Genomic DNA, 12,816 nt, shown 5'->3' with positions numbered 1-12,816 from the left:
GGCCACAAGATACCACAAATAAGAAATACCTGTTTTGGCAGTTTGTGTAGAATACACTTTCTAACAGTTTTGCATAATTCAGGTACAAATGTTGGATACCTCTAATGATGGTTGTCACTTAGTTTTGTCTAGAAGCAAACACTATGCTGAACAAATTATTTTCCCTTTTTCTGTCTGTTTTCATCTGTTATGTTTTCTCACAGATTTTGAATGCATTCTGGATAAAAATAAAAAGCCTCTTTCTTACATGGCTCAGAATATACTTCTGGATGATTTGAGGGGAGTACACTTGAGACGTGACATCGAGGATGAAGAGAGAAAGGCATTGCCACAAGGGGCTCAGAGGTTAGTACATGGAATTCTTACACTCTACAAGCTTTAGATGAAATTTAGACCAATTTTTTTTTTTTGTTTTTTATGTCTTAAATAGTGGATGGAACACTTGGGCTATTTATTTTTCTGTTCCTTTTTCTAGAAACTTTATTAGATTTAGCCTTTCTGTGTGTAGTGGTTTGACCCTAGCCAGCAGCTAAGCTTCCATCAACAGAATCTGGGGGGAAAAAAGAGAGGGGAAAAAGAAATATCTCTTAGGTTGAGATACAGACAGTTTGATTAGTGAAGAAGGTTTGTTTGTTTGTTTGTTAAATAAAAGAAAAATGAAGTGATGGAGATGCAACCACTTATCACCAGCAGACCAAGTGCAGCCAGCTGCCAGACAATGACTAATTTGGAAAAAAAAGCCCAGTTTATTGAGGAGCATGATGTTACACGGTATGGAATAGTGCTTTGGCCAGTTGAGGTGAGCTGTCTCAGCTGGTCCCTTCCTAACCTCTTGCCAAACCCAGCCTACATTCTGTGGGGGCAGAGTGAGACACAGAAGGTCTTGACTGCTGTGTAAGCAGCATGTAGGAACAGACAAAACACAGGTATGTTATCAACGCTCTTTTGGTTACCCATCTAAAACGTGGCACCGTGTTAGATGTTACGAAGAAAATTAAATCCACCTCAACCAAATTCAGTACAATAGAGCAGATAGAGATTCTTGAAATATGTATTTTATTACACTGGAATACTCTGACCTCTTCTAATGTAATCCTTGAAAATGCTGGTTGCTGCTTTTGCCATTTGAACAGAGCAGAAGAAAGAAAGAAGTGCTCTTCCTAAAGTTCAAGTATCTCCAAATAAATGTAAGAAAAACATTTTGTCTACCTTTAGGGAGTTGTTTAACTTCCTTCTGCTATGAACTGTTAGATTTATCTAGCACAAGTCTTCCTGCAACTGTCAGTGCTGAGCTAGAAATTTTACTTTATCTGAAAGTAAATAAATTTTTCTGTTGGTTTGTTTGCAGAATTGCTTTGGAATTTCTCGATTCGAAAGCTTTTAGTAAAGATTCACGCCACCTGAAAGGAGAACCTGCCTTGAAAAAACGACACCTGGAAATTCTGGGGTATTGGGTCATTCAGGTGAGTACCCAACAATATTTTATATCTTCTGTTGAGTTGTGTTGATAGTGCAGATTGATGGATTTTCCTTCCAACAGCTTTAAAGACAGTTTTCATCTGATAGCTAAAAGCACCTACTGAGTGAGAGCAATTTTTGAATTTTGAGGAGTAATTTCTAGCAATTTGTAGACTTAGTAGAACTTAACATCTCTGACAGCAGCTGCAGAAAAAATAGAGTCAAGAAGTCTTAGTGTTACCTCAGTGCAGGCAAACTAGCAATCTGAACATCGCCTGAGTAAATGAGAAAATATGAAACAAGAGTTTCAGTTCAATTCAGCAAAGATTTTCATATGAGAAAAAATTGAATGCACACTCATTGCACACTCAGAGCCAGTTATGGCAGCTTAAAGAGGGTGGTGGAGGCTGGCTGGTTGTGGAGTGACAGTACTGTGACTGCAAAGCTAGTGACCAGTGTAAATTCCCACTCAGGAGCACAGACATATTAGGGGGCTCGTGATGAATACTGATTCTCCCGTATAGATATATCAATACTTATATCACCTACTCTGATTTTAACTGGGAGTCTTCTATAAGCTTAAGCTTTTTTTTTTTTTTTTTAATTTGGGTTTTATTTTTTGTTTGTTTGTTTTTTTATCCCAGACAAAATAAACATCTTTTCTTGTGTTGCCCTGAGATTAAATGTTGGGCTACTGACACACCATTTCAGTTTGATACTTCAGCACTGCAAACTGTTGACCATGGGTTTTTCTCTCTTAATGGGTTTCAAAATACCTCAGGTGAAAGATGGGGTAATGGAGTTGTCATAGCCTGTATTGTATGGGTATCTGCTTTTCATCTCTGCAACTACTACTTTGTGGAAGCAAACTGACAGAAGGGCATGTGTGATAAAATATTTTAATGTGGAGAACAGTAGATCCTTTCTGTGCTGTGAGACTGTGACTTGTGTCAGGCAACATTAGCACTAAGTTTGTGTGACTTTGTTCTACAGATTCCTCACTTTGAATGGAATTCTATGGCTCTGTCCACAAAACCTGAGCAGCTTGAGTATCTGAGAAAACGTCTGTACGAAGCTCAGTGATACCGAAGATGTAATTACAAGTAAATTTTTTTAATATACTTTGTATAACGTTAAACTTCTTGTAACCCAGGAATACACGCCAAAATTTCTCTGTGAGTTAGCTGGACTAAGTCTTGCCATAGGGCAGTGGCTGTCATGAGACTGGATCCTACATTTGTTAGGGGTTGTAAAAGGCTGGTCACAATACGCTACGAAGATGTGATTGAGATGCATAAAAGCTCCCATTTCTGGAAGCTATTATTTAAGTATATGGGTCCGTGACAGTTTTGCCATACAACTGCATTATTACCTACTGAGATTTGACCAGATATTAAACTGTCCAAAGAAAGAGTTGGAAATACTGACTACAGAAGAGGAGGTAGCAAATAGAGTGGAAACTATGTCTGTCCTCCAGCATGTGACAAAATGAGCAATAGGGATCAAACACAGTCTCTCTGTACTGTGAAACTAACAAAGTGAAATGTAGATTTACTAAGAATAGGACTGCTATTACAGCCATTCTGTTTTCATCTTCTAGAGCACAGAGAACGTGGGTGACAATGTCAGGGGAGGGTGTGGTGCAGTGAGGAACCTCCAGCTGCTTGCTTTTTCTACCCTGTGATACAGCATATACAAAAGAAGGCTTGAATCCTTTGGAATGCCTTCACAAACCTGAAAGGTAAAGTAGCTCGAGAGGTCTGGCAGTCACCCATTAACACCTGCAGTCCAGTTCAACTTGGAAAGGATAACTGAGGGATGAGGAGGAAGTACTGTTTGTGTCAGACACAAGTACCTATCAGTGACTGGATAATTTGTGAAAATGTTTGTAATTATCAGTTGGACCACTCCTTTCTAATAGTAATAAAACAAAATTAATCTATATAAGCTGCCTGTCCTGTAAATAAGAGTGCACAAAACAGCAAAATAAGGCAGAAAACTGAAACCAGAAATTGAGACTAAGAAAAGTCTTCAGAGAGTCATAAATATTACCTTGGTTACCAGTGGTGAAATTGCTTTATTTGTGGTGTTTCAAAACCATCAGCCAGTTGCATTACCAGCTCCCTATGATCACGTAGAACTAGGGTTTTGTTGAGAGCTAGAAGATACTGGAACGTGGAAGGAAAAAGTGGAATAGCCAGGAGAACGTTAATTGCTAAGTAATAAACTGTAGGGTGGTTATACTATTGCAGATCAGCCTATTTTCAGAAGCAGCCATGTTTGGCTATAGTTCCTACTAACTCACAATGACTGCAAGTTATGCCCTTGTTTCACATATACAACACGCCTGCATTTCTTGTGTTTTTAGAGAAGCAATAGACATTCTTTTTACTATGTGCTTTGAAGCTTGGGCAAAGCAAGCATCTACATTTCTGAATTGACCATTGTGCACCTTGCTTTGGTTTTTTTTGGTTCAAAAACCTTGGTAAGAAGAGTATATTTTTTATTGTCTGAATCCAAATGAATGCAGTGATGAAAAGCCAGGAAAAATAGACAGAACTGACCAAAGCTGCACTGTTCTGCTGAGGCAATCCTCCTATGTGGAATGACTGAGAGCACCACTAGATGCTTGTCTGCTTATGGTGATGGTGCTTCTGATCAAACTGACAAGGGCTGAAAAGGGCTGTCGTAGAAGAGTGCTTTGGGGAAGTGCCACTGAATGCATAGTATATAGAAGGACTGTATGCACATGATATTTTGTGTAAAATGGAGAAGATAATTATATAAGTTAGGATAGTAGAAGGTGACCTCCAAGTCAGAGTGCTGTTCTGTGACCTTGCTTCTGTACAGGAGGGCATTGTGTAGCAGCTGGAGAATGTAAACGTGACAGTGGCTGTAGATGAAGTGATCATGCAGGGATGGCCATGGGCTTGAGATGGACTTTGCAGTTCAGGTAGATTCAAGTTATGTATGGATAAATTATGGGTACTCACACTGTAGAGAGGATTAAAACTGACTAAAAGTGGATTCAGAAAGTGTATCTACACAAAATATAAGACACCATCATGTGATATTTTAACAGCATTAAAAACGAAGTTTAATCATTACTAGTTAGGAGTTTAAACATTAAAATGCATCAATTATTTCTTAGGTAGGTGCTTACTCGTGCAGTTGTTCTAGCATTTTTCCATGAATGCTTGTTAATGGCCTCGGATCTCTGAGAAAACTTACCATTAAATATTTGCTTTGGAAATAAATACAAAAGCATAAAAAAAAATGGAAATCCTTGTCATGAGAAACCAAAACATAATAGGCAAAGCTATTACCCCTATGAAATTCTCTTTTTTTCCTCACAGCTGCCTACTCTGGCTAAGTGCTTCTGTTTTCAATATGCACTTCAATTCCAGGCTAAATTAATTATTTTTTAGAAGGCTCCACTGAAAATATTTTCAAAATGACTAAAGAATGCAGGAGTTGCTTACACTGTTGAAGGGAGAAATCAGGCTGTACAAACAGCTGGTTAGAATAAAATCAGCACCTAGTAGTTGTATTTAACTTAATCCATTCATTTTTGAGCACTGTTTTCAGATCAACAGATTCAGATTTCTGGACTGAGAGTAAGGATATTTAACCAGTTCTATTTTCCATGGAGTAGAAGTCTTCATTTATTCTAATAACATTAATTAGAATTCTTCAGGATTTTAAAGGTTAGCAAAAATTCGCTTCTTATTGATTGGCTGGTAAATACCTTAAGACTTGGATAGACAGATGAACTGTTTAACAGTTAACAGTATAACTAGTATGCCGCTACAAAACTCTGAACAGTCTGGAGATGTTTTCATGCAACAAATTCAGAAGAGCCTATGAAAACTCCTGCATCATATCGAATTTTTCAGCATTTTGTTTACAGCTTCGACAGCTTGAAGAGATTTAAACGTGTAGCCAAGCAGGAAGCTCCAGTCGCATATCGGATCTCTTTCAGTATGCCAATCCATTCCTTCTTTTCATCATCATACCTGCATTTAAGAAAATAAGGTCAAAATGTAGCTTTGTCTAAGAAAAGGAGAATAATCCGCAGGTTCCAAAGGCTTGTAGCAACCTTGTGCTGAGCATTGCTATGAAAAGCTGCTTTTGTTCTCTAGAACTGAAGAGAAAGACATTCATTTCTAGGTGGGTTGACTTTTTCCTGAACCCTAAATCTCATTGTGGCCTGTTTCAAACTTCACTTCTCCTATAGAAGTCTCCCACTCCTGCAGGTCCCTTCTAAATTTTTTTCAAGTTTTACATATGGAAGTGGTTTTTATGGGCATTCTGTCTATGATTTTGCCATTTAATACTCTTCAGTCTACCACAGTAATGGAAGAGTCACAGTAGAGACACAATGTTTCATCACTTCTACTGTGACATAAATAAGTAAGTCTACAAGACTTCTGACTTTTCTCAGAACAATTACTCATCTGGCTTATTAATACATATGTACAAACCTTTCTGTACATGTAGACTTTATTGCATAAAAATGTCATAAACCAGAATGTTTTTATGGCACACCTAAAAGGCTAAACCTGCCAACAGACAGCCACTTACTCTTTTACCGTGTCACAGAATTGTTTAGTTGGAAGGGACCCTTAAAGGCCACCTAGCCCAACTCTTTTCCAATGAATAGGGACACCTACAGCTGCTGAGAGCTCCATCCAGCATGACCTCGAAGATCTGTAAAGATGGGGCTTCCACATATCTGGGCCACCTGTTACAATGCCCTTGCCACCATTATTGTTAAAAAAACTTCTAATGTCCAATCTAAATGTCTGTCTCCTCTCTTTCTCTCTATTTTTTTTTTTTTTTGGCTGCTCTCAGGTCTCCTCAGACTTCTCTTCTCCAGGCTGAACATTAGTAGATTGAAATAGTCATTATATCCAAATCTTGCATGTGTCACTTTCCGACAAACATTTTTATTTGTTAACAAGTCTTTCCAATCTGTGTTACAGTTCATTTCTGAAGGTAAATGTACTATTACTGTTACTCCCCATTGTGTACAAACATCACTGTTCAATAGAGCTTTCTATTAGGAAGTTATGATTAAAGTTAAGCTTACTTCCATATGTCAGTGACTTCACTGGGTGCAAATTCTTTAGATTCGAGCTGAATCATTGCAAAACCTCCAATAGCATACAAAGATCCACTTAAGTTGACTAAACTGATAGAACTTCGCTCCTGGGGAAATTCAGGCACAATCTCCCACCTGAAGATGGATAAAAAGAAAAACATACATGTCAAATACAAGTGAAATTTACTAAATGGATAGCACCAAAATACAGCTCCGGGTAACATAAATGATGTTTTTGAGGACTGCCTGAATGAAACTGATTAGTAAAAGGAAAAACTGCTGAGATCAGTCATCAGTGAGTTTGTTTCTCCATCCTTGCAGGAACTTCATGCAGGAATGCAAGTCTTGGTACGATGGAATTATATCTATCTCCATCCAGAGAGCAGTTCTTACAGGTCTCCTCTTCCCACCATCACTGATAAGCTTTGTGTAGTTGTTATGTCTCTTCCCCTATTGCTCATTTTTCACCCTGTAGTTTCCAAAATGAATTTTCATTTCAAGTGGCAGTAATTTGAGTAATAAGTGAATAAATTAATAGAGCTCATTAAGATAATTTCAAATATTCTTCCAAGTCACAGATAGGAACATACAAAACATACAGAAATCTCACTTTGAGACAATGCTAACATCAAAACTAGTGAGCTGATTTGCTTCTTACACTCATGTGATTTGTCTATAACAGAACAGTAAACGAGGACAATAGCCTGCAGATGTTTTCTGACCACAGGTTGCACCTGTCTCAACAATGGAAGAGTGAGAACGCACCAAACATAATGATAACAAAATTACCTTTACTTTCAGTTGATTTCTATACAATATATAGAGTCCAAAGTTAACTTAAAGAATTACTTGGATAATTCATTTTTCTATTGTCAAATGCTGTTAGTAGGTTTTTTTGGTCTTTTTAAAGTAGGTCTTGAAATTTAGTTTGTGTTGTGAGGTTGATGTATGCAATGCCACGCATCACTGTAGATATCACAGCCAACTGTGTTTATTTACTACTTAAGTACTTACATTAATAAGTACATTAAGGACCTCTGAAAAGTTAAAAGGTATCATAATGAAGTTTTGATAATTTTATTCTAATATCAACTTCTGAACACCTTTGTGACCATCTCAAGATTTTTAATGATGATTTTAGATGCTAAAACATTTGCTTAAAAACAGCTTGAGCATTGTACTCACTTATTTGTGGTCAGATCAAAAGCTTCAACAGATGAAGTAAGGCCTTCTTCAGTGACACCACCGGCAATGAAAATCTTGCCTTTATGGATGGCTGTTCCAAACATTGAGCGAGCCACTTTCATTGGAGCCAGGTCTCTCCAGTCTCCTTTCTTTGGATTGTATACAAATACTCTATTAGTACATTTCCTGGGGAGAAAAAGGAAAACTGTGATCTTTTTAATGAACTTTGGCTTCTTCCAAGTGAGACCTAGTTGAGGCAGTTTGTGCGTGCTTATGTTTTGTGCCTCTCTTCCTCTCCATGAGGTCCTCTCTCATATCCGACCTGGGGATAGACAGGACAGGTCTAAAAAGCACTTGTCACATCATGTTCTACTTAAAATATTCACTTGCTTGAAGAAAATAACCACCACACACTGAGTAACAGTAAAAGCATTGGTTTTTTTTGTTTTGTTTTTGTCACACACATTTAGGTATAAAAGGCACTACAGATGAGGAAAAAAAAAAAACAAGAGCTGATAGAGTAGTTCTTTGGTATTTAAGCATTTCTATCTGGAAGGAAATATAAAGATGATTCTCATAACCGTGATGAAGATGTTTGCTATTTCCCTTGGAAGTAAGTAAAATGGCTAAAACAACGATTAGAGATTACAACTTACATGCAGTTTTACCTTACTGAGAAAAAGCCTGTAGACTATAACGTGCTGCCTTCTGCCAAACTGCTGGTAAATTTAATGTGGAGATGTAAAAGTGGACAGCCTAATTTCTGAGTGGGAGCATAAAATCTATAAAGGACCAACCAAATAATGTTCTAAATAATCATGAAAAGACTTATAGACTTACTTATCATCAGTTTTTCCACCGAGACAATATATCAATCCATTGTTTGAGATGGTAGCATGGCCATATACTTTGATGGGTAGTTTTTTGATCTCACCCCATTTCATTGCCCTGGAACAAAGAATACTGCTGTTAGGCTCCTTCAGTTAACAATGGGCTGCATAGATGTCCTCGTTGGGCAGAATTAAATTTTAAACATACACAGGGTCATAGCACAAAACTGAATCTAGAGACTCCTCATTGCGAAGGTCCTTGCCTGCAATTACATAGATCTTGTCGTCTGACTCTCCCAGCCCGAAGAGGCACCTGGCTGACGGCAGTGGAGGAAGGGCAACCCACTCTCCAGCAACGCTATCCAGCTGAAACAGCACCACAACAGAAGTGTTATCAGAGGCAAGTAGTAAAAACTCACATGACAAAACTGTTCCACATATCTCACTCGGTATCTCAACAGCTCGGCTGCTCACCTGAACAAGCTATCCCTCCCTTGGTGCAGCTATTGAATGGTAATTTTTACCCACCCATGCATCATGACACTAGCACCCAGCAAATGCTACACAGCCCTTCTTTGCACCTGCTCACCCTCATTCCTCACAGAGTTTCTTTGCTTTTTTAAGTTCTTCTTTGTTTAAAGTTCCACACTCTGTGTTGGAAAGAATGTTTAATTCTTCCTCTCTGAAGGAAGCAAATGCCTCTGCCATTCCACAACTCCACACTGAGCACGTTTTGCTAATTACTACAGTGAGAGATGCCAGACATTATTAACAATCTCGAAGCATTATGCAGCAAGTGGTACAGATGTTTCTTGTGCAATCCCCAGAGCAAAAGAGGTGATGTTTCATCACAGATAGCTGCAAAAGTTCCTGAGACATCTTGATAAGCATTTTCACTACTGAAATACTTCTAAGATATATTGAGATGAAAACACCAAAAGAAAAGCCGCAGGAGGGAAAAAGAAAACAAAACAAAACAGCAGAACATTATTTTCATAGAACTGGAGTACTTTTTTTTTTTTTAAATATCTAAGAATATTTTTTAATATTATTTTTAATATCTAAGAATTTAACATTCAATCTGAATGTTCCCTAGCATGTGGTATTTTTTCTTTTCTACTGCATATAGATTTGGTTGATAATGCACAGGCAGGAAAGGTAAAATCTGAGTTGGCATGAGTGTAAGTGCATTTGATGTAAAGTGAGAAAAAGTTCAGTCAAAGCAATCAGATCTGGCTTTAGCTCAGTGACATTCTTTTTCTAGAAGTGTGTTCCATAGTCAATATAAAATGCATCTCCCAGATTTGATGGACCACTCCTATTGAACTAGTTCTACAGCAATGGTGAAGTGTAGTTCAAGGCTGTGTTGCCCCAGGAGCTAGATTCGGGTGAAGAGGTCAAAACATGCAGGTCACAGATGGCAGCCTGCTTTCTGTATCAGTCTTGAAGATAACATCTGCACAGATGATAGAGCAATAAACAATTAGTCCTGCATTTTTGAGCCATTGGCAGCCTGGTTTTGTCCTAGGTTACCAGCTATAAAAACAAATGGTAACAGGTTGTAATAACAGAGTAACAGGTGCATTACTAGCAGAGAAAGGACCATTAGGAAGTCAATGTGGTATGGCACCATATTAACATTTTTCAGGGAGCAGCCAGATGAGTAACGCAGAAAAGTATTTTAACTATATGCAGTAATGGCAATGAGGAACCTGGAAGATGACAAGTGAGGAAGCAGGATTTCAGGCTATTAATTTAGACATATAAAGTAGCATTCTGAGCATTTAATCAATTTTTAGTATCCCTCTTGAAGTTTAGTTTTTCAGAGGCCCCTATCTAGTAGCCTCATTATTCAGCTCTGGATTACATACAAAAATACATCAATGTGGTATAGCTATTGGAAGAATATAGCTGCAACAAGTTCTGCACTTCACTGATTAGCATTTTCATAAAGAAAAATGAAATAGTGCTAATCCCCCTCTCAGCAAAATGACTTTCCTCTCACAGCTATAAGAAATTTTTGGAACCAGCTCTTTCATGGTCTGCGAAATCAGTAACCATAGTGCTATAAACACTCGGTATTTTCATTTTTAGATCTCTGAAGGCTTTAGAATCCTATCACTATTGCTGTTTTGCTTCATATTGTCAGAGGATCTACTTCTACATTCAGGTCAATGTGCCTAAAAACAGATCATGGCCAGTAGCACGCTGTATAAGATCATTTAAACATTAAAAGACAGGATGTAGACAGATAACTAAATATACAACAGAATTCGTTTCCAATGTATGCATGCCAAATTGTTATTTTGCTGCTTTTCTGAAATATGTCATGGAAGTTAGTTTGTATTAACTGGCTTTAAATTTATAAAGATTTATACACATTAAAACTTTGCACTCAGTTGAAACATGGTAGTTAGTATACTGACATTGACAGTTTGCCAGGAGAACAACCTTCTACCAATAAATTATGTTTTAGAATGCCCTTAGATTTTCAGATCTAAATGTGACAAAAGGACTTGTGAAATTTTAGTGAAAAAGTGACTTTTAAAATAAAGATATTAATGTGTCATAAAGATATTTCATACACAAGACAAACATTATATCTATATACAAGTTACTCTTTCTTGAGATCTCACCCTGGGTTTGATCTTGTAAGAGAAGATACAAGTCCCTTTGTTTAATTTATGAGACAGGAAGAGCTATTGGAACTACTCTCCACTGACCATACAGAGACTTGACAACTCACTTGCACAAATTCTAATAAACCTAATAATAACTCTTATAAAGCACTTACCACACCAATAATTACAAAGCTTATACCTGGAAGAAGTAGGATTGGAAAGGCTGATCTTTGTTCTCCTCTTCCACATACAGTCCTCCAACAACGTAGACCTGATTTTGTTTGGTGACTATACTGGAATGGTTTCTGGGAATCTGTTCTGCCAGGGCTGCCAGATAGCATTCATTTTCGAGAGGATCATAAGCTACCGCAGCAGTGTCATTAACCAGAAGAATTAGGTCTTTGACAAACATGCCGTGCCTGGGAAGGTCATTTAGGTAGCCCGGCAGTAAATCTTCATCTCCCACATCACCATTTACTTCCCCTTTGTTTGACTTTTCTTTATTTGTGCTAGAGTCAGGCAGTTTTCCAGCAAAAGCATCCTTAATAATCTTTACTTTTTTCTGAATATCTGAGTTGCTTTTAATTATATCGTCCTTCTCAACATGTTCTTTGAAATATTTTTCTGGCATAAGACGAAAACGTATGCAGTCAAAAACTTCTCCTAGGCTCTTTACTCTGTTCTCCTTGTCTGACCGAACCCATCTCATTACTGCTTCAAATACCAGTTCTTCCTTCTCTACGTTTAAGCTGTCAGGTGAAATAACTGAGATAAGTTCATTTGGTGCAAGCTGCAGGAAGTCCTCTTCTTTGCAGATCTGCACAAAATGATCTGAGACAAAATCACGAGCAGAAAATGCAAGTCTTGGGCAATCAAGCAAAACACCTAATCGAAGGATAGCCAGACAGTTACCGACAGCAAGCCTCTTCTGAAGATAGGAGACACACACGGTGAATACAGAAGGGATCTGGAAGCGACTGGCCAAGGCAAAAATATCTTGCACGTTAGAATCATTAAGATCAATAGTTGCTGAATAAAGGTATTTGACAATCATATCCAGGATGTTGGGATCTACGTTATCTAGAACCACCTCCTTCTTTTTCTCTTCATTTTGCTCAGATAAGAAATACTCACGAAAATAAGGGCTACATGCTGACAGAATCAATCTGTGGCAAGGCAGACTTCTGTCACCAGCTTTTAGGGAGCAATCTACAAATTTTTTCTCTTCCAGGAGTTCTTTGAGGCCATCCTGAAGAAGGGTGGATTGGTAGAGTCTGAGTTCTTCAGTGAGTTCCCTTTGGGAATCCATTTTGCAAATACTTGGGGAAGGGAGGGAGCAGAAAGCTTTAGCTGTTGTCTGCCCAAATGTCTGTCTGTAAAAAAGACAGACCAATGTGCTTTGCCCTGCCTGAAGCCTCTGCAACTTAATCTCAGTAGCTAAATATAGGTACCTAGTCTTACAGGTTGGAATTTAGGATGCATGGTTTGGAAAAAAATAAAGAGTTGTTCTCACAGCTGTCAAAGACTGAAAGAAGCAACTGTTGCTTTTAGTCACTATGGTCAGGTTTTGCCATCACTCTCCATATTTAATCAGAGAGATTACTTGCAATGTAAGAAA

The 12,816-nt window shown here is 38.0% G+C and overlaps 2 protein-coding genes across 8 annotated transcripts in view; one reads left to right on the top strand and one right to left on the bottom strand.

The window, feature by feature from the left end:
* Positions 1 to 12,816, top strand: part of FASTKD1 (FAST kinase domains 1) — a 38,510-nt gene that overhangs the window by 15,003 nt on the left and 10,691 nt on the right. For 4 of the 7 annotated variants that reach the window (XM_042874415.1, XM_042874412.1, XM_042874414.1 and 1 more), the window contains exons 13-15: positions 204 to 345; positions 1,349 to 1,463; positions 2,452 to 4,735. In XM_042874415.1, the coding sequence (XP_042730349.1) occupies positions 204 to 345; positions 1,349 to 1,463; positions 2,452 to 2,541 (347 nt within the window). In that variant the 3' untranslated portion in view covers positions 2,542 to 4,735. Of the gene's footprint in view, positions 1 to 203; positions 346 to 1,348; positions 1,464 to 2,451; positions 4,736 to 8,217; positions 8,381 to 12,816 lie in introns of those variants that run through there. The other 3 variants (XM_042874418.1, XM_042874417.1, XR_006179571.1) reach the window with 3 other exon arrangements.
* Positions 4,527 to 12,595, bottom strand: KLHL41 (kelch like family member 41). Its single transcript, XM_042874421.1, has 6 exons — positions 11,398 to 12,595; positions 8,786 to 8,943; positions 8,588 to 8,695; positions 7,748 to 7,933; positions 6,551 to 6,697; positions 4,527 to 5,474 (listed from the first exon to the last, which is right to left on the bottom strand). Exons 1-6 carry the CDS (start codon positions 12,505 to 12,507, stop codon positions 5,363 to 5,365), a joined length of 1,821 nt encoding a protein of 606 aa, XP_042730355.1. The 5' UTR covers positions 12,508 to 12,595; the 3' UTR covers positions 4,527 to 5,362.

This window comes from Lagopus leucura, unplaced genomic scaffold (genome assembly GCF_019238085.1).
Source record: "Lagopus leucura isolate 7727_CA_CO unplaced genomic scaffold, USGS_WTPT01 Super-Scaffold_100012, whole genome shotgun sequence".
Lineage (NCBI taxonomy): Eukaryota > Metazoa > Chordata > Aves > Galliformes > Phasianidae > Lagopus > Lagopus leucura.
This window is presented reverse-complemented; position numbering and strand designations above follow the sequence as displayed.

What these genes read in the sequence shown, in the direction of transcription:
- KLHL41 (XM_042874421.1), bottom strand. Translation starts at nt 12,507, where the DNA reads ATGGATTCCCAAAGGGAACTCACTGAAGAACTCAGACTCTACCAATCC. An exon ending in GTTTTGTGCTATGACCCTGT is followed by an intron (nt 8,696 to 8,785) that starts GTATGTTTAAAA and finishes TCTTTGTTCCAG; the next exon opens with GGCAATGAAATGGGGTGAGA. An exon ending in GGTGGAAAAACTGATGATAA is followed by an intron (nt 7,934 to 8,587) that starts GTAAGTCTATAA and finishes TTTTCTCCCCAG; the next exon opens with GAAATGTACTAATAGAGTAT.